Genomic DNA, 27,651 nt, shown 5'->3' on the forward strand with positions numbered 1-27,651 from the left:
TTCTGTCAGGTCCCCGGCAGGCTGCAGATGTGTGCCCATAATTCAAACATCTGTAACATTTGGTTGGGGCGGCCCAATTCATATCCTACCCAACCAATTCTGATTTTGCTGCTGTTTAGAAGCTTCCTCGCGTATTGCTCGGCAACTTCCACCACAGCAACTTCCGAGTTTTTGGCCTCGGGAGTTCGCACAAGTGATACCAATCCGGACAACGGTTACCTCCAGACATTCGCGTTTAATGGCCGCTTCTATCTCGTTCTTTTCTGTGAGGCAGTCAAGGTCTTGGATTTCCAGAGAACACGTGGGTTCTAGGTTGCAAAACAAAGTTTTTTTCTCCCAGAAGCCCCTTGACTGCTTCACAGAACGTAACTTTATTTGTTATCTTCGGGCCTAGTTCAACTAGGACTTCACCACCCTTCGTTTTACGAATGGAGTACCCTTCTGCTCCGCTATCTTTGCGTTTGGTCTACACAGATTTCACTGAGCACTTCCGCAAAAGTCTTGCCTTTCGTCGGCTTAATAAGTAGAGCTGGCGGTCTAGCCCTCTTCCTTCTCCCCACCTTTTCTTTCGGTACTTCGTCCTTCCTGTTCATCTTAATTTTAAACAGAGGTTTTTCTGATGACGCGGCATGTTGTTGTCTCTTGTTCGTCTTCACCCTGGGGCCTGGAGCCCCGGAGAGTACCTGGATGAAGTCTTCTTCAGATGTCCCTTACTCCTTTCGCTTTTTCCCCAGTTCGCTCTGCAATGGGCTGTCTGTGATCCGTTTAGTACACGTAGTGTTCTCATCGGGAGCCGTGATTAATTCTGCTGCCCGCGGATTTTCTTTTATTCTCTATGTCCGCCAATAAGATGAAACTCTGTCCAGGAGCTCCACCAGCTCCATTATCCGGTTTTTCGCCCCCTTGCTGACGTTTTTCAGGAGGAACGTCGCAGATCGCATACGCTTGACAACTGCCTCTCACTCGGCTTATATTCGAAACCATTTGGTTAGTTTCGGCAGTTTCCACTGTGACCCTTTCCGCAATTATAGCATTGCATGGTACTGTCTGCTTTCCCGTCTCCGGTGCAGGTGCCGCATCACTTTGCGACTCCTTCTCTCCGTCTCCGCATCCCAACGTCTCATCGGATATTTCAGCCCTTGTTGCATCGTTCGCTGCGCGCTAGGGCAAGCTGCGCATTTTCGTTTGTTTTGTTTTTATTCGCCAGTTAAGTTTTTCAACGGTGCATCGTGTGCAAGAGGGTGCGCCGCAATAGTCGGGAACGGGTATACCCCCGGGAACAAAGTCCCTACCCCAGTTCCCTGAGGCCTCGCTCGGGGCAACGCGGTCTACTAATACCAGTTCAATGCACAATACGCGACCAGGGTGCCGAAGGAGCTGGCTCCTGAAGCACGCCACAACTACCACCTTGGCAGAGGTAGGCTCACATCACCCCATCGACGTCGACAAGGAGTTGGGTACGGCTCCGGGGACATACAGTTTGTCCCAGCGTGTATCGGTCAATAGCGATTCGCTCTTCACGGAGAACCTTTCTCGTGGTTACTACCTAGAACGTAGGTATTATGCCAGCTAGGGGGTAAGAACTACATGCTCGAACACCTCGGGGACGCCACTCCCCGTATCGTAAGCAACCCGTTAAGGATCGTTGACGACCCCTGAGGCAATAGGTAAGGCAATGGCACACAATGCTATGACTTGCCCCCTGTTAGGAAAGGCAAACAGCAGAACTTCTTCCGTTTACCCTGTCTTCTATCCTCCTAGTATCAGCAGAGAGCAAAGAAATTGGCAGATTGTTTCTTCCTCATATTCCATTTAGGCATTTCACGAAGTAGTTTTTAGTAAGATTCCTTGTTGTTATTTCAAGAGTAAATTCAAGAGCTTTTACGAAATTCGTTCCATAAACAACCACAAGACCAGTAGTACTTGAATATTTTAAGATATTTAAGACTCCAGTGGGATGGATGGACATGAGTAAATCCACAGAATTCGTGACTTATGGTTGATGAACCACAATACTCTTGACATGATAACGATTGACCCGACATTGGTACGGATATCACTCAACGATTCAGAACTTCAAGAAAACCCAATGACTTCCCGCTCTGTTGTGTTCTATAACTTTTGAACTGAATTGTGAATCACATTACAATGTCCACACGATCAGCAGCCAGTGGGTGGAGGATGTGTGAAGATCAAGTATTGTTCTTGGCTTTGTTGCTCTTCTTCCTGAACATGAATCCATTTGACGGCGATAGTCACGCAAAGGCCCGCACGCTGAGATAGTACACTAGGAAATCTCTAACACCATCGCCAGCATCCCCAGCATCCCCGCATTAGCATAAGCATGAGCGCGTACTTTCTATGGTCCATGCAGAGATCTAGCGGCTGGGCCGGTTTGTTCTAAGCACATTAGACGCACTAACTGATAATATAATTAAGTTGATAAGGTACCGAGCGGCATATAGCGTGCGCATCACTAGCTCCTACGAGTGCTTCCTCCTATGACACTGGCGGCTACTGCTCAGCGAAGAAGCAGGCGTACGGCCACTCGCCGCTGTGATTCAACCGAATGTGAAATGTGTAAATCTAAGCAAAGAGAATTGCGCTCTCCAAGTGAATTTAAAGCATTTCCATTTCTTTTTGAACGCGGAACAGTGCCAGCTTCTGATTACTGCTGATTGCTCCTCACACTTTGCGGTCTGCACGATTACCAGCGAGAGTAGTGCATCGGCGAATAGTACGTGCGACTTATTAAAGTAGTTAGTTCAAGAACCGATATTCTGACCGGGTCTCCGCTGATCGCAACCTGCACCTTGATCGGTCTCCAATCCGCTCCAATTGTCGGTTACTTCTGCTAACATCACCGGAATTTCGGTGGTTAGCCCCGCAGTAGGGGAGTTCGTGAAAGTGATTCGTTGCACTTTTGGTCGGAAAGTGAAGTTCCTTCCTGGTTCGGACGATTCCGCGATCAAAGCAGGTGAATAGAATTAACCACTGTAGAACATAGTTTGGCTCTTAGAGGCCGCTAAACTCGCTGGAAGCAACACACTTGGGTCTTTCTCTTCTGCAAATTGGTGCACTTCATGCTTGTGAGGAATGCTGTTAACAATGTACTTATGTAATTTGTTTGCCATCGATTCTGCTGACCACTTAGCCTCTAAGCACTTTCTATCGGAACAGGTCGGACTATCTCCTTTCCCAGCAGATTAGCCTCGTTCCATTCCAAATCTACTCCGGCTCTTATTTACGTTTCAGCGTGGACCAAAAGACAACCATCTCAAAGTACATACTCCATATCAACAATACAAACAAATTAACTTTAATAGCACCCCCAAACCGTCCAGCAACGCTGAAATTATTGTTTATGGACGCGGTTTATTACGCCCAGCAGATATTTCCTTAACCTTTCAAATGGAAATTATTGACAATTTATTTAAACTGCTTATTGAAGCATCCAATGGTTGATAACGAAATACGAAAATAAGCTCGTGTATTATATTTACACTGAGTTGTCGGTTATTTTTGTTACTAATTATATGAAATAGTGAAAAAATATCTGTTTCTAAATGGGTTCCGGAAGTAAACTGATAATAGGAAAGGTGACTGAACTGGAAGCATTAGAAGTTTCTCTCAAAAATGGCGAAATCCAAATTCCAAACAAATCGATAGACTAAACTCCAACTTGCCAAGGATAGTAGACAGGCTGCATCAAATTATACCACTGGTAGCAGTTCTTCAACCTGATACTTGAAAGTCCGGAAAAGTAAGAACGACTGCCGCAATCGTACCTTGGCCTCGAGTATAATTCACCCCAGTTAACTCAGTCTAAAAACTATGATAGTGATTTACTGTTCACCCTTGTCGGTCGAGTCCTTCAACCGCTTCCTCCGGGAATTACCATCCTATTTTCTACCTCTCTTCATGGTCCAAAATCCTTGAAAAATTTGCTTCCAACCTAGTACCACCAACTTCATGGTCAAATATCTAAATTCTCAGCAGAAAGTAAGGATTTTTCGAAGTTCTTTAATTGCTTTACTCACAGGGTTCATTAATTAGCTCCGCCTGTCTTAACCTTCCCCTTGTCCTATCTCTTCAACCGTTGATAGTTGCATATCCCGTTCCTGCACTCCTCCTCTAGTGTACCTCAGGATCCTATTCTGGGTTCAAGACTATTCTTATGCTTCATCAAAGATCTCTCCTCTCCTCACAAACCTTGCTTGCATCACACCAATGATATTAAGCTCTGTTCATGTGTAGCTTGCCTAATAGAGTAACTACCCCTTCAGTCGTTGGTTCCCTGATGCTATACATGAAAATAAGTTGGTACTAAAGGTTAGGAAATCCTTTCTCCACTCTGTTTTTCAAACAGGCAGGTGGTCCACACCATGCCAGAGCTCTATCCAAAACCTTTAGGCTTGGATGGGCGACAACTTGCATTCTATATTGCAAGCTGGCTTGACCCGCAACTATCCGCCTGTGACCATTCTCTTATTAAGTATTCTCGTTCTGAGATATCCATGAAACTCCAACAGCTGTTACTCTATTATAAGATCCCGCTCCTATCGGCACCGGGTCCTTGTCGTCAGCAAGCACTTTTCTGTTGCGTTCTGGCTACAAGCTCATCCTATCATTTGTTGCTATCACTATCTGCCGTAAGGCTGGTGTAGCAATCTTTAATGCGTATCTGGTTTTCCATATTACTACCAGATATTCATATTGTAGAGTATAATTGCACAGTAGGTGACTGAGACTACTCGTATGAGAGCAGCCGCCCCTCTCACCTGGATATAGTATGAGAGTCCAATGTTGAGGCGCAGCTGCATTTCACTAGAGGCAGCCCGATGTTAAGGGATTAAATAGAGTTTCCAAAAAACTACAAACAACATAAGAAGGAAGCCTCAAAGAAGTCCCTTGAAAACTTAAAAAAGAGTTGAAGGAGATTCCAAGAGGATCCACAGACGTCATCTGAATAAATCTTGGAAAATCTTAAGAGATTCGGGAGCCCGACTGCTTTCAGAAGGGGTGCCTTACCTAGTCTGTAAGGCCCACGACTCTAGGTAAATTAGGGAGGAGAAGTAGACACCCCAGTAGGACATCAGCCTCTCTGCGCCTGATGACTTCATGATTACGGTCTCAATGTTATGAGTGGAAACCAATGTTACAAATTCAGAAAATGAACCAAAACCGAGGATCCAATCCACAACCCGCAGAAACTTTCACCATGATTCTCAGCGAATTCTCAACAAGAAGATAACGTAAGATTGCCGTTTAAGCAAATTAATTTTCGAGGTTCAACAGGCACTGCTTAAATATCAGCAATCGCGTTTCCAAAATGTCTGGTTTCTGACTTTGACTTCGTTCAACCCTCCGTAACACTCTTCCGTTCCTCATTCTAACCTCCTTGCGTATTGCTCCGTGCAACTGTGATTGTCTAGCCCTCGAAAAACCTCAAAGCAACTTCATCCTTTCCCCCTTCTTCAAGAAAAACTTCTCTCGTGTGGACTATCCTACCAATTTCTACTCTTTTAATTTCCCTTACTTATAATTACGGAAAACCTTCTTGAATGAAAAAAAAACTCTGGTGGCATCCCTTACTGCGCAGCTTCAAATACCATACGTAACCCTGAAAATTCGCGAAATCGTGTAATTTGAATTTTATTTTCACTCCCCGATGCTAAATCTATATTGGTCCTATAATATATTACGGCTTCGTCCATTAGATTGTTACTCATACTAAAGCTTTAATCCTAGTGCAAGCTGCCTCTTCTCCTCCTTCTGAGGACGATGCCTAACCGGATTATTTCTGTTTGCAGTTCTGCCAAACTAGTAGTCGAAGCTGCCTCTTCTCCTCTCCTCCTTCTGAGGACAATGCCTAACCGGATTATCTCTGTCTGTAGTTCTGTCATATACTCAGCCTTTTACAATGCCCTTAGTAATTATCTCTGGGTGAAGCCATACAATATGTCCTCAGCAAGTCAGACAACGTACGCTAGAAGCCTACCGTATTGTCTGTCATTCCGTTTGGTGCTCTGAGGTGGCCGAAACAAAAGGGTAGGGTTTGCATCTACCAGTATGAATAAACTGATCCTTGCACTCACTATAGACTGGTACTGTTGTGCTTGTCTGCTTGTGGTCACAAAATCAATCCGTGTCTTAAGAAAACCGTGCAGTTAAGTCTGCGAGACCATAGAGACGAAACTATCATACCGTTTGGAAATCGGGGACTGGAAATGGTCCGAACATTTCGGTTTATTTTTATTTTTTTAGTTTCGTTAAGTTTACTTACGGATTTTGAATTTCGTAGGCAGATACCATCATCCACATCCCCGTTTCCCGCCGAGGCCACCAATTCGATATCCCTAAAAGCTGTCTGGCGTCCTAACCTAGGCCATCGCTCCATCTTAGGCAAGGTCTGCGTCGTCTTCTTTTTCTACCATAGATATTGCCCTTATAGACTTTCCGGGTGGGATCATCCTCATCCATACGGATTAAGTGACCCGCCCACCGTAACCTATTGAGCCGGATTTTATCCACAACCGGACGGTCATGGTATCGCTCATAGATTTCGTCATGTATCGTCATGGCCAAACATTCTTCTGAGGATTCTTCTCTCGAACGCGGCCAAGAGTTCGCAATTTTTCTTGCTAAGAACCCAAGTCTCCGAGGAATACTGGCAAGATCATAGTCTTGTACAGTTAGAGCTCAGACCCTACGGTGAAACGTTTCGAGCGGAACAGTTTAAGCTGAAATAGGCTGAAATAGGTTCTGTTGGCTGACAACAACCGTGCGCGGATTTCCTAATCGTAACTGTTATCAGTTGTGATTTTCGACCCTAGATAGGAAAAATTTTCAACGGTCTCAAAGTTGTATTCTCTTATCCTTATTCTTCCTGTTTGACCAGTGCGGTTTCAAGTTGTTGGTTGGTTGGTTTTCTATGCTGACGTTGCCACCATATACTTTGTCTTGCCTTCATTGATGTGCAGCCCAAGATCTCGCGCCAATTACCGCCTGCTCGATTTGGATGAAGCCAGTTTGTACGTCTCGGGTGGTTCTTCCCATGATGTCGATATCTTCAGCATAGGCCAGTAGTTGGGTGGACTTGAAGAGGATCGTACCTCTTGCATTTACCTCAGCATCACGGATCACTTTCTCGAGGGCCAGGTTAAAGAGGACGCATGATAGGGCATCCCCTTGTCGTAGACCGTTGTTGATGTCGAATGGTCTTGAGAGTGATCCTGCTGCTTTTATCTGGCCTCGCACATTGGTCAGCTTAGCTTATCAATTTCGTCGGGATACCGAATTCTCTCATGGCCGTGTACAATTTTACCCTGGCTATGCTATCATAGGCGGCTTTAAAGTCGATGAATAGATGGTGCAACTGTTGTCCATTTTCCAACAGTTTTTCCATCGCTTACCGCAGAGGGAAAATCTAATCTGTTGCTCATTTGCCTGGAGTGAAGCCTCTTTGGTATGAGCCAATGATGTGCTGGGCGTATGGCGCTATCCGGCCTAGCAAGATAGTGGAGAATATCTTATAGATGGTACTCAGCAACGTGATACCTCTATAATTGCTGCACTGTGTGATATCTTCCTTTTTATATACGAGACAGATAATGCCTCGTTGCCAATCGTCAGGCATCCCATACCTTGAGCTGTCAGGCTGTCCTATACCATGAGCACAAGTTGATGAACCACTTGGTGTAACTGGTCGCCTTCATATTTAACCAATTCGGCTGTAATGCCATCGGCTCCTGGCGACTTATGATTTTTTAGCCGATGAATTGCACGGACTGTTTCTCCTATACTTGGTGGTGGCAGTATTTGTCCATGGTCTTCAGTTGGCGGCACCTCCAACTCGCCTGTCTACGTTGAACATTGGATCTTCCAGAAAGATTCTGCGCCGGTGCATAAATCGAAGCGTGTCAACAATGGCTCACATTTATTCGTGCTGAAGACTGGACGTCGAGAAGCCTCAACCTGAACCCGCTAAACTACGAATTAAAGGACATGTTGGAGCAAAATGCATGCCGAATACACCATCAAATATCGAGTTGCTCAGAGGAATTATCGTCGGCCGAAACGTTTACGTTTACGTTCTGTATCAATAATGAAGGCGTTCATTTTGACGAGCTATAGCTCATTAGAACTTATTTTCTCCTTTTTCAAAAATTAAAAAAAAAAATACTTTGCATTTGACGTTCTGCTCATAAGTTATGGTCTTTCAAAGTACCGACAGTATTTATGGCTAGACTGGGTATAGATTTGTGATTTTATACCATCCACACCCGTTTTATATGGATAAAATACTCAAAGTGTCCCCACCATCATTTCAACCATTGCAACCACCGGAAAATGCTTCACAGTATTGGTCTACTGCATTATGGCCAGTTTATGCACGTAACTATAACTTATTTCCGTGTCACCAAAAGGAAGCTCTTCCTTAACTACTTGGTCCTGATTAGAAGAAATTGCAACTCTACGTCTCCGGATGGACCAGGGTCCATTTTTTAGCCCCCTACCTGGTGCGTTATAATTATTGTTAAGGCACTGGTATGCGTCCACATTTTGCAACTTTTTTTCTATTCTTGCTAACTGTGAAGATCCTTCCATGAATCTGGGTGTAGCCTCGCATTAGTTCCAGGATATCCTAGTCATTAAAACTGCTGAAGAAGACCCTCATGAAAATAGATTCATTCGATTTGTTTGGCAGCCTCATGGTAATCCCCGTGCCAGTCTGCTCATCTCTGCCTGAAGACGATGTGTTCATTACAACACAGCTGCCCGAAATCCCCCTGTAGGACGCTCGGTACCAGGTCTGATGAGAGGGGGTGGACCGGGGGAATTACTCTCAGACCAGGAGTAGTGTCGAGAGAATGGAATAGAAATTTCAATCAAGAAAAGGATAATAGATGGGCCAGGGTAATTTCCAGCCCAATTTTCACGCCGGGACCGACTTTGCCGAACAATTTTCACCATGGACCCGGGTTTCCTCTCTAGCGCCCTATTCAGGACCGTTGTTGAGGATAGTCCATACATTATTCAATACTTTTTATACTTATAGAATAATAAAAAGAGGGAGACACAAAGTTCCGTTAATATTGAAATATGCATATTATTAGGGCCTGCTACTCTACTCATTGTACTATTTTCCTACAAAAAAATCACAAATCCTCTGATTCGAAACCCCGAAGCCACTAGGAAAATGGCTACCCCAAATGTTTCACCTGGACTGGATGTCACGATTACCTGATCACCGGGGCAGATTATTCAGATAATTATGACTTTCCCATGTTTTTTCGTACTTTTCCAACTGAATTTGATACCATATTTAGGGAATTTGATACCATATTTATCCTTCGTTATATAATCCGTCCATGTCCTGTCTTTGTTGAAGAATTTAAAACTACGAAACATTCTTCACTTCCTTTTTACAACCTTATCAGTGTGGCTGAATTATTCAATAAGGAATTACACTCCAAGAGTCGTCCTGCTTGCAGCAATATGAAATATATGTTAGCTAATATCCCCTAGATAGAGTATATCATATTAACCACGCATAGCATAGGTAGCAATACATTCTTCGCCATTTCTGAAAATGTGATCTATCCACTGCCACCTCCGTCCTCTAAATAACACATTCACTGGTAACTGGCCCATACGCCGACTCAGCTGATCGTTCGAGATTTACTCAGGCCAGAGTACACCGATAAAGCAACAGAGGCAGGTGCTAACGAAGACTTGGAGCCTTTGTACGAGAGGTTTTGTATATTTCTTAGTACGTAGCACGTAACATATCCATATATTTTGTGAGAACATCCAATTTCGGGCGATATTGACATTCATAGTCTTCAATTTTCAAAGAAGCAACAACTTTAACGTATTATGACTTTGTTAGTAATAGTGCGATTTCCAACAAACTTAGTAGGATCATGCTCTACATTATAGCCTACATCACTGCTAGCGTGGTGCTAGCATAAACTTAAAGGGGGTTTCCAGCCAATTACAAAAGAGTAATATAATATTATTAACATTATTTGAACAGATATCGGTATAAAAGTATTTTAGAGGCCAGGCACCATATAGTGGCAGCCTCCTGATTTTTTTTAGATTTTTCGGTTGGGTAGTTTCTGCCAATGATTTTAATAAGGTTTCGTGTTTACACAAAACCTTAAAAAGAAAGCATGATAAGGGAAAATATCCCGAAGTTATCTTTACCCAACTATCTTTTATGTACATCTATCTGCAAATTTCAAAGCTCTGCAATAATAAATTTGTCTCCGGTACTAAGTTTAAAATAAATGAATCCAAATTTAACTAAGATTTCATTCACTTTATCTGATAGAATGTCAGAATTAATTCACATAACAACAATCAAATTAGCAAACTCACATGGTTCTGCGATTTACGACACCCCCCCATAATTTGTATTTGTCAGTCAAAATTCTATTTGTGCCAAGTAATTAAGAAATAAAGCCAGCGAAATTAAAATAGCTTTATTAAATGATAAGAAAATTCTCGTTAGTTTTTTTCTGAGCTAATGAGTCTCCAGAATACAATAAAATGGTAGACAAGCCGCTATATATGTACGTGCATTTACTAGCGGCAATGAAAGTAATATCTGGCATTTATTTTATATGAAAATATGTTTGCGAAATTAATTCGCGCGCAGAGTGATTATATCAAATATCTGCATACAATGTGTAGCTCTATTTGCATCCAAACTATGGAGAAAAGAGCGGACATACTTTAGTTGTATAATTTTCTCCTATTGTTAAATTCGTAGGTCAATGGCCGCTGAGTCAAAAATTTACGTAGAAATTTGCAGAAAAAATATACTTTTTACTTCACACTCTTCTCAGCTGAGACAAAGTGCACTCATCGCATTTTATGGTGGTTCTCGATATTAGTAAAAGACCTGGAAACATAAATGCTGAATACCTGAAAAATATGCAAAATGTTGAACTATAAACCAATTCAGCCGAATCTCCAAACTAATACCTTTTAAGGGAAGTTGCACTGCGTCCTTAATGAACTATTGTGCCCCTTTGACTCGTCGTAGTGTACCTATTATCTATAATATGTCAAGTAAGCCTACAACCATTAGTAATTTTAATATATTCCCTATTTCCATATATTACAACTCTGCATCTGGTATTAAGCAGACTCCCAGGTGCCTCGAACTACTTTGCACAAGTGCCGGGCACTGCCCCAGAACCCAGGGGTTTCGACACACTGCGAGCAAAACCTGCAGCCAGTCTCGATAGATATCCCTAGCTTCCCTAGGTGATAGTTTAGTCGGCAGTGACCAGCGAGTATTCTCACTATAATCCGAAGGTTCTTGATGGTGGGGGTTTAAACAGCCCTTTGCGTGCGTGAGTTCGTATCCCCCAATAAGCACCCTGGACGGCTTTATTCCGGGTATGCTCATCCAGTATAGTTCCCTCAGCCGTTCGCCTTCATTTTTAAGGTTTTGTGTAAAATAAAACCTTATTAAAATCGGTTTACAGTCTGTCTGTCTGTCTATCTGTCTTTTTTTTTTGAGGAGGTGGAAATCTTCGAAAACGCTGATCTGGACACACCAGTGTGTGGGATTTTACCCACTAAAACCAACCCCGACTCCGTCCCTGCCCCGCGGAACCAGCTCATTCTATTATAGCTTAATCACCTTTCTTCTATATGTGGCGTACGTGATCGCGCTTTTCTCCTCTCCTCTGCCTTTCGCAGTTTATTTTGGATAGATGCGATCTGCAGTTGACCGAATCCCAATTCTCTTGTTGTGCTACCATTTTCCCCACCAGATTTTCTGATACTAAGACCTCTAGTAGAGTCTCGTCTAGATTCCTCCTTTCTTCCACTAATCTCGGAAAGTAGAAGAATACATGCTCTAGAATCTCTGGGACCCCGTCGTAATTTAGACAATCGGTTGAGGTCTCCAGTTTAAACCTGTGCAGGTTTCGGCGATATCCTCCGAGATCCGTGAGAAACTGGGTGAGATTATAATTAATCTCACCATGTCGTTTCTCCAACCACTCCTTGATGGCAGGGATGAGCCTGTGAGTCCACCGACCCTTTCCCGTGTGTTCCCAGCGCTCCTGCCATCTATTTATGGATCTCTCCCTCTCAGCCTTCTTCGTCTGCGATAAGGGAGAGATTGGCTTCGCATTTTATATATTCGCCATCTCACCTGCCAAGATGTCAATCGGCATCATTCCAGAGATGACGAATGCTGCATCATCTGAGACTGTCCTGAAGGCAGGAGCATACCCTCAGCGCGGTCCTCCTGTAGACTGCACTCAGTTTGTTAGTGTTACCTGACATCCGCAAAGCCTCCCTCCAAACTGGGGTCGTATAGAGCATGATTTGGGTCACCACCCTGACTGTAAGCAACCTAGAGTTATGCCGTGGCACTCCCACGTTCGGCATCATCTTCGCCAGGGCTATACTAGCAGGGGATGATTTATCGCAAACATACTGTACGTGTTGCCTATAGGCGAGCTTCCTGTCTATCATCACCCCCAATACACTGATTGCTTCGCCTGAGTATAACTCAGCATCTTCGAGATGCTTGGCGGCAACAACAAGCGCTATATCGTTAGCATAACCCACCACTGTGGCCTCCCTCGGAAGGGGAAGATTAAGTACATCGTTGTACATGATGTTCCACAGAAATGGGCCCAATCCGAAACCTTCCGAACCCCCGCGGCAGCAACGTACTCCTGGGGTCCGTCATCAGTGTCATACCAAAGCCCCCGTTCTTGTAATGCATTTCTCACGGGGTCACTACCACGCAATATATCCTGGTACTACCCTTTTCGTGGATTGCATCTTCGGCCAAGCCAGGAACATGGCATCAATGGTTGATCTGGCTTTTCGGAACCCATACTGACGATCTGAGAGATCTCCCAGGCTCTCAACAACTGGGAGTAATCTGTTATAGATTACTCGCTCAAGCATTTTTCCCATTTTATACATATACACCACTTATTTTCGCCCACACAAAGCCATTGGCTGCCTGACTTGCAGTACATTGTATGGCCTGTCGACCACAAGCCCATATCGCCGCTCCACCAGTCGAATCTTGGACCCATATGCCACCGTGGCAATTTCTATATAGTTCACTTATGATGGCAATTTCCATCTCAGATTCGAACGTGGTCTGCTCAAGTTAACCCTGAGCGACCCTGCAATGATTCAGGTTTATTTGAATAAACCCCATTTTCTTATTACAGCGAGCGCCTTCCTAAATTCCGGACATTTACCACTTCCGGCAATATGCCGGTTATCCTATCCCTCAATAGGCATTTGGGGTCCCTATTGCACTCTCTGGCAATATGGCCTTTTTCCCCACACCTTCTGCATCGATCGGATCGATCAATGCTGCTGGTGCATGCCTTCGCGAAGTGCCCAAACATGAGGCATTTAAAGTACCTCTTTAGTAAAGCTTGTTCTTCTTTTCCGGCAGCTAATAACATCTGCGCTGCATCCGCTGGTACTCGTATTGTGGCCGTTTGAGTACCACCGTAGGCTTTTCGTAAGCCCACAACAGACTCCTCGGCAAGTTCTTTCAACTTGAATTGCTCCTCCAGAACAATACAAATTTCTCCTTTCGATGTCACTTCCCCATTCTCCCCAAGTGAGTCCTTCACTCGAGTGCGAAAGTCATCAGCCTTGCCCACGCTGGATCTTTTCAGCTCGAACATGAGATCCCCTTTCTGGGTTCTTCAAATTCGATTCACATTTCCGCTCAGATCTTTTGGGTCGAGATCCGCTTTGAGCTTTCTAAGTATCTCCGCGTAGGACAGATTGCCCTTACTAGAGGTAACAATCGCATCTGGACGGGTTCGCACTTTTGCATTTCCTTTCGCTATTTTGCTCGTAACCTTAGTCTATCCATCGTTTCCGTTCGTCTTGGGCTTCGCAACGCTGGTCGACTTTCCTACAATCGCTGTACGCTTTCCTCCTTCAGAGCTATTAGTGCTGGTTTTCAGAGCTTCCTGTCCGCCTTTTTTTCTCTTAGGCGCCTGCTGATTATTTAAAGGATCCCCTTCTTTTTCACGTACTCGTTTATTTCGCCGTGATTCGATGGTAGTACGGGTAGGTATCACTTGGGTCGCTTGTGACACTGTTCGTGCAGCAGGGTTCGGCGTATCCTTAGTATTCTTTTCCCCCATCTGCGATATATTATAGAGGACTCTAATAGCCCTCACCATATTCTTTATGGCTTGGCGACAGCTCAACTATTTTTTCCCCAAGCTGGATAAAGGGTAATTCCTCCGGATCAGGACTTCCCTTCTTATAAGCCCGACAGGGTTACTTCTTTTATACGCTGTTTCACTTTTGGCAGTTATTGATCTTGCCTGTACTTTATCCTTCACCGTCTTTAGCATTGGCGGAGATCTCAAAGTTGATGAGTTTCTTTTGAATGGATCCTTTTCTTGTTCCTGGAGCACCTCCTGCTGTCACGCATCTTGAACATATGGGGTGAGTGTTACCACGGTTTTTGTCGTCCAACGATCCGTCTTCAGTTCATCCTTGTTTGGCCTTGCTACTGGTGTTCTCGGTAAGGTCGTACTTCCCTTGAACACTTCCTTCTCCAGATCCAAACCACTTGTAGCGGTCGAGGGTTATCGACGACCCAGAGCCCGCTTGCTCACTCCCAAAAGCCGCCGGTACTGGAGTTCCGAGCCCCTGCACCGTAAGTTTACTCCTTCTCTCGTCTTCCATGGGTGTTTTATGTTCTGGGTATCCTTCCCATAGCCATACCCACTAAAACCACCGTTGTTACCATCTGCTTATAAATCTCTCCCTTTTGGCTTTTTTCACCTGTGATAACGGAGAGGTGGACCTGGTGTTATAAATGTTCATCAATTCGACTGCCAGGATGTTAATCGGTATCATTCCTAAGATAACGAACGCTCCATCGTCTGAGACGGTCCTGAAGGCAGAACACACCCTTAAGGCTGTTCTCCCGTAGACCTTACTCAGTTTATGTGCATTGCTTAAAATCTGCAGCGCTTTTCCCCAAGCTGGGATTGCATACAGCATGATAGAAATCACTACCCTGACTATGAGCAGAGCAGGCAGCACGTTCGGCATCATCCTTGCCAGAGCCATACTCGTGGTGGATGCTTTTTCGCAAGTATGCTCTATGTGCTGCTTAAAATTGAGTTTTCCGCCTATCATCACCCCCAAATATTTGATGACCAGCTTGGAAGTGATGATATGATTCCCGATTGTAATGCAGGCGTAATTTCTTTTGCGGCGCTTAAAGATGATGACCGCTTCCGACTTCCGCGAGTGCCAGTCCAGCACTCTCTAACCTAAGCCTTAACAACACTGATTGCTTCGCTTGAGTACAACTCAGCATTCTCGGGACGCTTTGCGACCACAACCAGTGTTATATCATCGGCGTAACCCCACCAACCTGGCCTTCTCCGGAGCCGGAAGGTTAAGTACATCATTGTACGTGATGTTCCACAGTAGTGAGCCCAGTACAGAGCCCTGTGGGGCACCCGCGGAGACAACGCACTCCTTGGGTCCATCATCGATATTATCCAAGTCCGCTCATACAAGTAGCTATCGATAATGGCGGCGAGGTAAGTGGGAACACCAATCGTCGCCAGAAACTTTCGTATAAGGTTCTAATTGGCCGAGTTGAATGCATTCCTCACATCCAGGGTCACCACCACACAATATGTGCTGGTACAACCCCTTCCGTGAATTGCATTTTCGGCCGAGCCATTAATCATTTTGATGGCATCAATGGTTGACCTGGGTTTACGGACGACTGGGAGTAATCTATTATAAATAACCCGCTCAAACATTTTCCCCATAGTGTCTATAGTAGGGCGGTTCCCTGGAGGTTTGCCAACCTTAGGCAGCAGTTCCAGCTTCTGCCGCTTCAATGGTATAGAAAAGATACCCTCGGACGTGCACGTTTTGAACAGCTCCGCGAACATATCCAGTCTACATTTGGCGGCAAGTTTGAGGGCCTTATTCGGTATGCCGTCCAGACCCGGGGCTTTGCTGTCGCCTATAAGACCGCAGATCTCCAGCAGCTCGTCCCGGATGACTGGTGGAATCGGCGTCACATTCAGGGGACGCTGGAACGTGTCACTACCCCCCTCTAGCTGGGGAAATAACCCCTGGATTATTTTCAACAAGAGCATAGGGCACGTGATCTGCAGATATCACCGGCCTCTGAATCGTCCTGTGACGATTTTGTAGGCGCTAACACACGGATTTATGTCCGCTTCCAAACAGAGCTCCTTAAAACATTCCCTCGTACTCCGCTGGATAGCGAGCTTGAGGTTCTTGCGAGCTTCCCTATAGGCATGCTCCTTTTGCCCTTGATCGATCCTACCTATTGCCCTCTGAGCCGTTTGTCTAGCTCTGTGGCAAATCAGTCGAAGGCTGGCAAGTTCATTATTCCACCAATAATTTGATCTTCTAGTGGAAAATGAGCATCTCCTAGGCATCGACGCGTCACATGCTTTAGAGATGTTTTGTGTAACATGGAAAGCTCTTTCCGTGAAGATGCCTGCTTTGCTAGGCAGATCTAGCCACACTTCCATGAATGTTTGCTCATCCACCGCTTTTACAGAACATCCTGATATTCTTTTTGGTATTGGACTTCCGAGGTGTGGGTCTCCTGCCTTGTGGCTCCGTCCTTAGTTCAAAGATGATTGCCTGATGGTCGCTGTACGTGAATTCCTCGCTAACTTGCGAGGACTGTCTATCTGTCTGTCACACGCATTTTTCTCGGAGACTGTAGCAGTGATTGACACCAAATTTGGTGGAAAGGTGGGAACTGTGAACGCTCACGCATACAGTGAGTTACATCCTTTTACGTCGAATTTAAAGGGGGGTCGCCATACATGCCAAAGGGGGGTGTACATTTTTTCACTGAATATAGTCATGTGGGATATAAAATAAAAGGGCTCGGTTAGTACTTTCCGAAGCTGGTCTTAGTTTTGACATTTGTTGGAAAGACGGAGAGTTCGGGGGTTGAAAGTGATCATTTATTTAGAAACTGCTCAACCGAAGAATCTGAGACTGCCACTATATTGTGACTCGGCTTCGAAATACCTTCCATGCCCTTCCTCTCGTTAAGTTCATCCTAGCACTACGAAATTTTGCAGCAATGTAGACCTAGATTCTACCAGGTTTGGTGGAAATCGCACTATTACTAACAAAGTTATAATAGGGCAAAGTTGTCACTTCTTTGGAAATTCAAGATTTTAAATGTCAATATCACCCGAAAGTGAATATTCTCACATAATATATGCGTATATTACGTGTTACGTACTAGTGGGACAAATTCACACTCAAATGTCTTTATAAAAGAAATACACAAAACCTTTCATATCTGAAGCATCCAGCTTCCGGCTTCCCGACTTGTTTTTATTTGTTTTGAGAACATCGTTTAAGGAGTTCCCTCTGCCTTGTTGGAAACATAACCTTCTAAATTTATCATTAAATTTCTCCATTACAGCGAAAATAATAGATTTCACTCTATGATTCATTTTCACTAGAATTTCCTCAGTTCATTTTTCTTTTCAACTATTCCTTTAATTTGAAATCCTTTCTATTCCAGATAAATGAATGTTATTGTTGTCCTCCTCGCAGGAATACTTATAATAGTATTCGTCAAGTACTATCTAGTCAATAAGCAGCGCAACCGTCCAAAGCGACTATCAAAATCCCACTTACCTCCACAACTAAAAACAGTTTGGGACATACCAGGACCAAGGATTCTACCCTTTCTGGGAACAAAGTGGATATTTTCCATTTATTATAAAATAAATAAGTTACATGAAGCCTATGCAGGTATGAACACCAGAGACCAACGAGAATAGTATTCTTCAAAGTTTGAATTTCAGATTTGAATAAAAAATATGGAGACATCGTCCTAGAAGTAGCGCCAGCAGGAATACCTATTGTGCACTTGTTCGGCAAGGATGATATTGAAAAAGTTTTGAAATATCCTAGTAAATATCCATTCCGCCCGCCTACTGAAATCATTGCAATATACCGGAAATCTCGACCTGATCGATATGCCAGCATTGGAATAGTGAACGAGTGAGTACATCTCACCTTTATAAGTACATCTAAAGGATCTTAAGTTATCCCCCTCCTTTTTTTCAATTGCAGGCAAGGCGAAAAGTGGCATCACCTACGATCGAACCTCACACCTCATATGACATCTCCCAAAGTACTTCAGCAATTTCTACCCGCCTTAAATCTTATTTTTAACGATTTTATAGATTTACTAAAGCAGAAACGAGACCCCCAAACAAACATCGTTGAAAACTTCCAGGACATTACTAACCTCCTTGGCCTGGAAGCAACATGTGCTCTTATGCTAGGTCGTCGCATGGGATTCCTGTCAACGGACGGGAGCCAGCCAGAGAATATAAAACTCCTCGCCGGGGCCGTGAAGCAATTATTCATATCACAAAGAGATTCATATTACGGCTTCGGACTATGGAAGTATCTTCCAACGAAAACATATCGAGATTTCACTGCGAGCGAAGAAATCATCTACAAGTAAGACGCAGAAGACGCAGATCTAGTTCGAGATTATATAATTTGTGTTATTCGAAACCTTGTATAGTGTTGTTTCAGATATTATTGATAATACGGCGAGCGATGACGACGCGTCGTGTGACGATGATCTCAAATGTGTGTTCCTAGAAATACTGAAGAATGATCAGTTAGATATTCGGGAAAAGAAGTCCGCTATTATCGACTTCATTGCAGCCGGCATTGAGACGGTAACTCCCAATCTTTAGAGTGTCCTAAGATAACAAGAAGGAATTCACGAAATTACTAATCTACTAACGCTTCCACTTCCAGCTGGCGAACACCCTCATTTTCAATTTACACTATATCATCAAAGATCCTTTTTGTCTCAGTCGGATACGTGAAGAATTCCAAAATTCTAGTGAATTAATTTATCAAGATGACTTATCCAAAGCTACATATACCAAAGCCTGCATCCAGGAAGTTTACCGACTTCAGCCCACAGCGTTTTGCTTGGCTCGACTCCTGGAAGAGGAGACGACATTATCAGATTACAACTTGAAGGCTGGAGTATGTATCCTGACTTCCAATGGGAAGCATCTATCCTAAATTTAACACTATAACTTCCTTATTGCAGACAATAGTTATATGCCATAGTATGCTTGCCTGTCGGAAGGAGGAGAACTTTAAGGATGCCAAGAAATTCAAGCCTGAAAGATGGATACAAAATAATAACTTGCACGTTAACACTGAGTCTGGGTCAGGAATAGTCATACCGTTTGGATCAGGAAAACGAACTTGTCCAGGCAAGAGATTTGTGAATCTGGAACTTATTTTGCTTGTCGCCAAGGTGAGTAGCTATAGAAAGCGGTTGGAGTCTCAATTAACTGCGAAATTCATATTGGCTTAAAGAAACAGAATCCTATTCAAGAATACTACATCCAGGAGATTTGTCTCGCGACGCATTGCTTGAATTTGTATGGTGAAAGAAAAACATTGCAGGTATTTGTTGTTGAGGATGCTGTGAGTCCTGAGTCCGCACCCACTTAGGGACAGACCGGACCACTTGGGAAGCAACTTACTTCCTCTTTTGTAGTCCACGGACTCCTCTTTTTTGAGTTAAACACCCAAGTTTTCAACAAAGAACGAAAAAGTTGCCTGACAGTTTCGTCCAGGGCAGAAGCAATTCATCAGAAACTGCCTAACCTCTGCCCTGGGAGCAGCGTGACCAAAAGTAACGACAGAAAACACAAATTTACAGTAAAACACAAAATTTTATTGAATCAAAACTTAAACTATGTAAACAGGAAACATACACAGAAGGTGCTTACTGGCTAAAAATAATCTAAGACTTAACAGTATATCTAATTACGCTGGAGGACACATGTCGAAAAGCCGCGAGGGCTTTGATGACTTGTAGATCCATAGCAAAAAAAAGGGGTTGCAGCCCGAAGATACTACTTTGGATATATACTGCAATAGTAAGGCCAATGATTGTATACCGAGCGGTAATCTGGGCAGAAAGAACCGGACCCCACACACAAACCAGGGAATTACATAAGCTCCAAAGCTGGCTTGCGTGTGTATCAGTGGGGCAATGAGGACATACCCAACGGCATCCCTGGAGGTCCTTCTGGGATAAACCCCTCTCCATCTGCACATACAGAAGCAGGCAAAGAGGGCAATATTCAGGATGACCAGGAGTATCAGTGAGGCGGGAAGCTGCCTAAATCGAAGGAAGATTGATTTCTTTCTAGGCGGTATCCCGAATTACTGATACCAAGGGCTAACATGACAACGAGGTTTCACTTTGATATGAAGTTTGAAACACGTTGGAGTAACAAGGCAAACTGGGAGAGCGTGGCTGCGACATACGACTTAAACCAGCAACTGATTACTTGGTACACTGACGGATCCCTCATAGCAGAGGGAGCGGGTGCCGCTGTCATTGGTCCAAGGAAAATGTACTTCGAGCCAATGGGTAGGTACACTAGCATATTCCAGGCGGAAATTTACGCCATAGACAAATGTGCCTCCTTTAATCTGCAAAGGAACTACAGGGCACAGAACATAGCTATTCTCACCGACAGCCAAGCCGCGATCAAGGCACTTAGGTCCAACCAAGTGAACTCTAAACTGGTGTGGGAATGCCCTGAGAGACTGAATACACTCGACTCCTCCAACAAGGTGTGGATACTTTGGGTTCGAGGCCATGATTGGTTGGAGGAACCAAGCCAAAAAGGGAGCAGGGACGTCATTATACGGGCCAGAATCCGTCTGTGGAATCGGAAACAGTTTCATGATTATGAATCTAGAAATGAAGAGGAACGGTTGAGAGAACTATACTGGCGGGCCTACCAGGGATGGAGCAGTCCAGGATGCTTATTGGAGGATACGAACCCATGCGCACAAAGGATTGCTTAAACCTCCGAACCTCCGAATCATAGTGGAAATTCTCACTGGTCATTGTCGGCTGAACTATCACCTAGGGAAGCTAGGGGTATCTACGGACGCTGCCTGCAGATTTTGTGAGGAGTATGATTCTATACACGTCCTGAGACAGTGTCCGGCACTTGTGCAAAGTAAGTCGAGGCATCTGAGAGATGGGGGTGGAATGAAAGTGTTTAGCTGGCGCCCGAGGTCGGACAGCCTGCAATTAAATAGCTCCTGGGTTTTATTGTTTAATATGTGGGACGTCGTTAGTAAGATGGCAGTGGTTCACGAGGGTCTGTCAGGATTTCTGCGAGTGGCTTAGAAATACGATACGCGAACGTTGATCCGGGCCGAGTTGAAGCTTGGACAATGCTGGTCCGGTGCTGATTTGGGAGAATTTCTGTTGAAATTCTGAAAGGTCCTGCAGTTGCAGTAGTTTGCAGGATGTTCGTTCGATCCGCAGTTGATGCAGCTAGGCTTGTCTTCGATGTTTTTGGCGCATTTACCGGGTGCATGTGTGTCTACACATTTTACACACCGGTATGGCATGAAGCAGTTGGCTGCAGCGTGGCCGAGGCGCTGGCAGTTTTTGCACTGCATTGTACGCTTGTTGCGTACCGCTTCAAATCGCACTACTGTGTTCAGTAGGGTTTTGGTTTTCTCGAGTTTCGCAGTGTTAAACCCGGGTTGGAACAAGACCAGCCAAAGGTTGAGATTCCTATTCTCCTGGATGGAGCGTTGGGTCTCGTACTGGCGGGTGGAAGCTGTGGAGACCACGGAGGATTATGTTCACTGGCTTCTCACACTTCGGTGTATCTGGCGTTCGCCGACAAGAAATGTTTGGTGTCGTCGAACACTTTAATAGAGTTGACGAGAACTGTGGTACACTTTGCACCCTTTTCCATGGTGAATTCATTGGGCAGCTCTCCAGGTGCGCCGCGATGATTTCCGGGATGGCCGAATCTTCCTCCATGATAATGATTGGAGGGATCTTCTCACTGGTGCGTTTTTTGGCGTCGTTCGGTGCGCTGTTTGACGTCGAAGGGAGCGTCGCTGGTGTTGAAGCGACGGACGGTTGTTGAGTTGCGACTTAGACGTTCTCCGTCCGCTCGATCTTCCTCCTGAGGATCGTGATGTTCTACCGGTGAATAATGTTATTCAAACTGGTAATCGTGTCGGCTGGGTTGATCCGGCGGGGCTCTGTGGCGATTTTTTCCTATTCTGCAGCTGAGTCAAATAACGACTCGGACAAGGTTTCGTCAGATGATGGAGCGGGTGCTGCGCCGCGCTTCCGTTGTTTGACTTTCACCCATTCGGCCATGGTGAAAGTGAGGATTTCGAGGTGCCTATGGAAAAAGAAAGCCCAGATTATTCGTTCAGCGGAAAGTCCCCAGGCCGAGGAGACAAAGTGCTGGCAAAGTGAACCCCGACCGAGATGACCGGCCGGCGTAGATGTGGCAGGAAACAGATTTCACGTCTTTCGGTTTTAAACAATTCACGTCTGGTCATGACTGGACCATGACACTGACTGGAATATGAAAGTAACGTAACTGCTCCATTAAAATATAATTGAAAACACGTAATGGGTAAGAATTATATTCAAGTAAAATCCGTCATAAGTCCAAACAGAAGTAAATATTTTTTCGTTGAGGATGCTGGGATTCCTGAGTCCGCACCCACTTAGTGACGCACCGAACCACTTGGGAAGCAACTTACTTCCTCTTTTGCAGTCCACGGACTCCTCTTTTTTGAGTTAAACACCCAAGTTTTCAAAAAATAACGACGAAACCGTCAGTCAACATTGCACATGTTTGACGACGTTCTTCAATCACTTGCGCGTGAAGAATTCTGGTCACCTTTTTGATGGACTTGGTGTCGTGTATGGGATGCATAGAGTGGGGAAACATACACAAAAAAACATCTAGGCGTAATCGACGCACGCGCCAGTTAGCTACCTCGTACCTAACCCCCGTATATGCAATAACTTTCCACGTCGCCTAGAAACTTGATTTCCTTCTCCTGTACGTAGTTTTCTTGATCCCATAACACTCTGACTACCCCCGTTTGTGCCATACTTTCTTTTATATATAAAGGTTGGCTTCTAATTCCTACTTTTTTCTCCTTATTCCAGCTGTGCAAAACTTTCGACATTACATTCATGAATGAAATGGAAATAGACTGCGAATTCTTACTAGTTGCTAAACCACCTGTCAATTTAATTTTAAAAGATATTTAATAAATCGAAGATAATATATTTTATTACAACTTCCTGTGTTTTTACTTCATGAGTTATGCGTATCTTGTAACTGTGTTGCAAGAGAAAAAAGTAAATGAATAAAGTAAGGCGTTCGTTTTCGAAGGGATGGGTGCCCTCAATAAGACACTTTCCGGAACTTGGATAGCGACGACGGTCGTCATATCTTCGATAGTCTAGAGGAGTTTAAGTCGAGGGAAAACCGGTCGATGCACTTGTTGAAAAGACAACCAGGGGTGATGAAGTCGAATTTCGGGCTTCCAGAACCCAAATTGTATGATGGCTACTGTTACTACCATCATAAATTTGGCGTCAAGTTAAACTTCAACCAGCAACGTTAATGGCGGAAGTCGCTGCTGTCACACCATTCCGCTTTTTCATCAACGATAAGCGGACAAACGAGACATACATCATTGACACGGGGGCAGCTTATTAGCATCGCCCTTACCTACCCCACGACGGCACCAGAGTCTTACAATTTCTTTGTAGCCAACGGGACCACTGTCAGTATTTTCGGTAGAACCAACAAGGTTCTGGACTTCAACCTAAGGCGATCTCTCCAGTAGAAATTTGCCATCGCATAAATAGAGCGTGCCATCATAGAATTCTAGTAGATCTCCAGCATCGACAACTGATCGGTAGAAAACCCGGTCTCGACGCTCCCAGAAATCGTTTCCAGCTTCGCCTCACCCAGTTTCCTGAACTGACAAGACCAGCGCAAAACGACCAAAGCGAGCTGTGGAACACGTCATACTATACAGCAGCCCATAACTGCTAAGGCTAGAAGATTTCCCCCAGTGAAGTATCAAGCGGTATAGCCAGGATTCCAGTTGATGATGGACCCGAAAATCTGTGCCCAACATGGCAGACTTCAACGTGTAACTTCACTGCAAACATATTTTCTCTAAGCTTGATCTGGAGCGCGCTTACTTCCAGCTACCGACATACCAAAAACATCAATTATAATGCGGAAGATAGCGCAGACTTTCTAGCCATTTATTGATTCTATTTTCAGAGATCTACCCTTCGTCTTCGCGTAGTTATATGATTTGCTCATCGCGTCAAAAGGCGACTTGGAGCACAAGCGGCCCCTTGGGATAGTCTTCACGAGACACGGCTTCCTAGGCTGTAAAGTAATATCACAAAGTGTGTTAGCACTACTTAACAAGGCACAGGCAATCTAGGCTACACATGCACGGAGATGGTAGTGCAGCTACGAAGATTTCTTGGGATGCCGAACTTCTAGCGAAGCCACTATACAGAAGCCGCTAAACGCGTTTCTACACATGTCAAAGAAGAACGACAAGTCTCCGATTCTCTGGACCGACTCTGCAATTGTTGCCTTCCAGAAATGCAGGGCAGATCTTCTAAAGGCTACACTATTGGGTTATCCAAACCCAGAAGCGGAAATATCATTAGACTGAGATGCCTCAGATCACGGTATGGGAGCTGTACTTCACCAAACGAGTCAACGAAACTTGGCAACCGCTTGGGTTCTACCTAAAGGTATACAATGAGGCTCAGGGCGAGTACTCTACATATGATAGAGAACTTCTGGCTAACTACAGCGCTGTACATCACTTTCAGCACGTCAATTTCAGTGCACAGAGGGATGACTTACCCTTAAGGGACTTACAGGCAAATCCGAGCTGTTGACTTCAACGTATGGACATCCCTGGAACGGAAACGTCCATTCTGTGTGAAACAACCTCAAAACCGCGGCCCTACGTGCCAGCCGACTTCAGAAGAAGCATCTTCGACAGTCTTCATGGGCTTAGCCACCCCCGCATCCGAATTAGTCGAAAGCTTGTTTCTCAACGCTACTTCTGGCCAAACATGAATCATGATATTGGAGAATGGCCGCGAGCTTGCACAGCTTGCCAATGATCGAAGATCCTCAAGCACAACCTCACACCCAGAGGAACTTTTCCATCAGTGGGTCGTTGCGAGCACGTCCACCTCGACACCGTAGGCCCTTTACCTACATCCGAGGGAAAAAGTTCTGCCTGACCATGATAGACAGATGCACATATTGAGCAGAAGCTATTTCAATCGACGAACTTAAGCGGAAACTATCGCCAGGGCATTCTACGACCACTGGATGGTTAGATTCGCAACCGATCAAGGACAAGAATTCGAGTCAAACGACTCATCACTTTCGCTCAGTTCCTAGTTATCGACCGCTATCATGGCCCAGTCCGATGATCCGCAGTGGACTCGTGACCAATAGTAGAAAAACTGAAGACGACTCTGCAAAAGATAACATCGATCGACACATGAAATCAGGCTAAATATGGAAACATGAAAGCGAACCGAAGATTGTCGAAAACTGAAGATTCTTATACCGGCGCGAGTGGAGACAAATGTGATGGTCATAAGCTTTGGTACTACGTTAAATCTCGGGAACAAAAGAAATCTTCAAACTTTTTCTTTGCAAGACACAGCTTCTGGGACGGCAGGGAATGGACCTTTGAGAAGATAGGGGAATGTGGCGGCGCAGTGGAGACGCATTCCGCCCCCTGTAGAAAGCGTCGTCTCTGCCGACGATGACACCGAACTGAATGTTGCCCGACGCATTATCGAAACTAGATGCACCTTCGATGCTTTGTCTAAAATTTGGAAATGCAATTATCTCTACACCAACATTAAGTTGAGACTGTGTCGTGCTAATGTTTTCTCTGTTGTTCTATAGGATTAGCACATGTAAAGTGGCCACCATCGTTAGTCAAAAGCTCCAAGCCCTCATGAATACTTGGTATAGTTTCAAGTTAGCCTGTTGCACCATCGATTGGTCTTCACGTTTAAAATTTACTCAACAATCAAGCAAAAATTCTGTTCTGTTCCCTTTGGAAAAAGTAAAGCCCCAAGAGAAAGTTCTCCTGCAGCTAATGCATTCAAATTAAAGATACTTGTTTCTACTCAATAATTGTGTTTATATTATTCGTAAGCATTGACAAATAAGCAAACTAAACTAGGTGAATATATAATTTTTCTAAGCTTGTTGCATTCAATACTGCACTTTAAAATCATCTAAATATCATAATTTCTACAATTTCTAGGTTTGCATATGAATTTATTCTAAATTCCATGTGAAAAAATGCTTTAGAGCCTGCAGAGACCAGCTCTTGATCAATTTACAACGCACATTTCTTACTCACACACCTATCCTTATCTATTCGATGCGATCACATTTAAAATCATCCAAACCTTTGCAATAAACTGCATGTAAAATACTTAAAATTGCACTGACGAAAAAAAACTTCATGGACAAATTTAATATCAATAATACCACAATTCTGTGACGATTTATTCGACGTCTTCTCACATATACTTCCGGGCAGTTGTGGGACGCGGAACGCCGGAAGTTCGTGGACGTTGACTTTTCGCACGAATCGGCTCCTGGACACTGTCTTTGTTGTAGCTTAGGTAAACATGCGACAAATCCATGAAATCACTCTGCAAGAGAAGGAGTACGAGTTATTTATTTATTTGCGCTCCTTTGATAGGTGTTATGATATGGAAAGTCCACACCAAAAGCTTCAAACACTTCTAGCATGCAACAGTAGTACTATCCCGCCCTCTATGGTTCTGAGTGTTGGTCGACTATAAAAAACAATGAACGGCGTCTTGCGGTAATGGAGACGAAGATGTTGCGTTGGATGTCGTGACATGTTTCGACCACATTCAAAATGAGGATATCCGCGATCAATATGGAGTTGCACCGATTGTGGAACAATTGAGAGAGACACGCCTTCGATGGTATGCTCACATAATTCGCGCTAACGAGAATTCACTCATCATTGAATATCGAGGTCGATAGTAAGCAACCAAAAAGCCAGCCGAAACAACGGTGGCTTGATACGCTGGATGGGGATTTGAAAGCCGCGCGATTGCATCAAAATCAGGCTTCTGATAGAACCAAATAGCGAAATCGATCACGACGTGCCGACCCCACTTGTGAACGGGGCAAATGTTGAAGAAAAAGAAGAAAGAAGATTGATATCTGAACTTTTTGTACTCTATTGTAGGAGTGGCAATTATGGATGTTTGCTGATTCTAGCAAACAAAAAATTAAAATAAAAGTCGAATCCAGGATAGGAAAAGTGTTGGTCATTAGTTAGCTTCAAGCCGATTCTGACCCTCTTTAGGATAGTTCTACTGGCTTAATGCCGGAGACTCTACATTAGGAAAGACGTAGCAACTCCAGTTGACCTGGAGCCGAGGGTAGTTGTTGCGCTTTCGTCCAATCTCGTGTGTTTATCAGCCCGGAACTACATCTTGTACAAATCCATATGTAACTATAGGTTTTGGTTGTACATAATAGAAAAAATTAATAAAAAACTATCCATAATAGACGAGGTTCTTCTTTTGTTTGTGCAACACGTGGCCTGAGCCTTGCTGACCTCGCTTTCCGTCGTCTTTGGTAACATAGACCAGAT

General features: G+C 44.3%; 2 protein-coding genes across 2 annotated transcripts in view; one reads left to right on the forward strand and one right to left on the reverse strand.

Annotated features, from left to right (window-relative positions):
* The first annotated feature begins 2,516 nt into the window (after positions 1-2,516).
* On the forward strand, positions 2,517-23,200 carry LOC119648671 (ecdysone 20-monooxygenase). The gene is made up of 8 exons (XM_038050459.1): positions 2,517-2,977; positions 17,597-17,829; positions 17,883-18,081; positions 18,154-18,549; positions 18,617-18,776; positions 18,859-19,095; positions 19,163-19,375; positions 23,090-23,200. The coding sequence occupies exons 2-8, from the start codon at positions 17,601-17,603 to the stop codon at positions 23,192-23,194; spliced, it is 1,539 nt and encodes a 512-aa protein (XP_037906387.1). The 5' UTR covers positions 2,517-2,977; positions 17,597-17,600; the 3' UTR covers positions 23,195-23,200.
* A 3,281-nt stretch (positions 23,201-26,481) lies between these two features.
* LOC119648687 (kinesin-like protein KIF3A) overlaps positions 26,482-27,651 on the reverse strand; it is a 45,872-nt gene continuing 44,702 nt past the window's right edge. The window contains exon 10 of the mRNA XM_038050485.1: positions 26,482-26,668. Within this exon, the coding sequence (XP_037906413.1) occupies positions 26,534-26,668 (135 nt within the window). The 3' untranslated portion in view covers positions 26,482-26,533. The remainder of the gene's footprint in view (positions 26,669-27,651) is intronic.

The sequence above is a fragment of the Hermetia illucens genome, chromosome 2, assembly GCF_905115235.1.
Source record: "Hermetia illucens chromosome 2, iHerIll2.2.curated.20191125, whole genome shotgun sequence".
Classification (NCBI taxonomy): Eukaryota; Metazoa; Arthropoda; class Insecta; order Diptera; family Stratiomyidae; genus Hermetia; species Hermetia illucens.

What these genes read in the sequence shown, in the direction of transcription:
- LOC119648671 (XM_038050459.1), top strand. Translation starts at nt 17,601, where the DNA reads ATGAATGTTATTGTTGTCCTCCTCGCAGGAATACTTATAATAGTATTC. An exon ending in GTTACATGAAGCCTATGCAG is followed by an intron (nt 17,830 to 17,882) that starts GTATGAACACCA and finishes TTTGAATTTCAG; the next exon opens with ATTTGAATAAAAAATATGGA. An exon ending in AGCATTGGAATAGTGAACGA is followed by an intron (nt 18,082 to 18,153) that starts GTGAGTACATCT and finishes TTTCAATTGCAG; the next exon opens with GCAAGGCGAAAAGTGGCATC.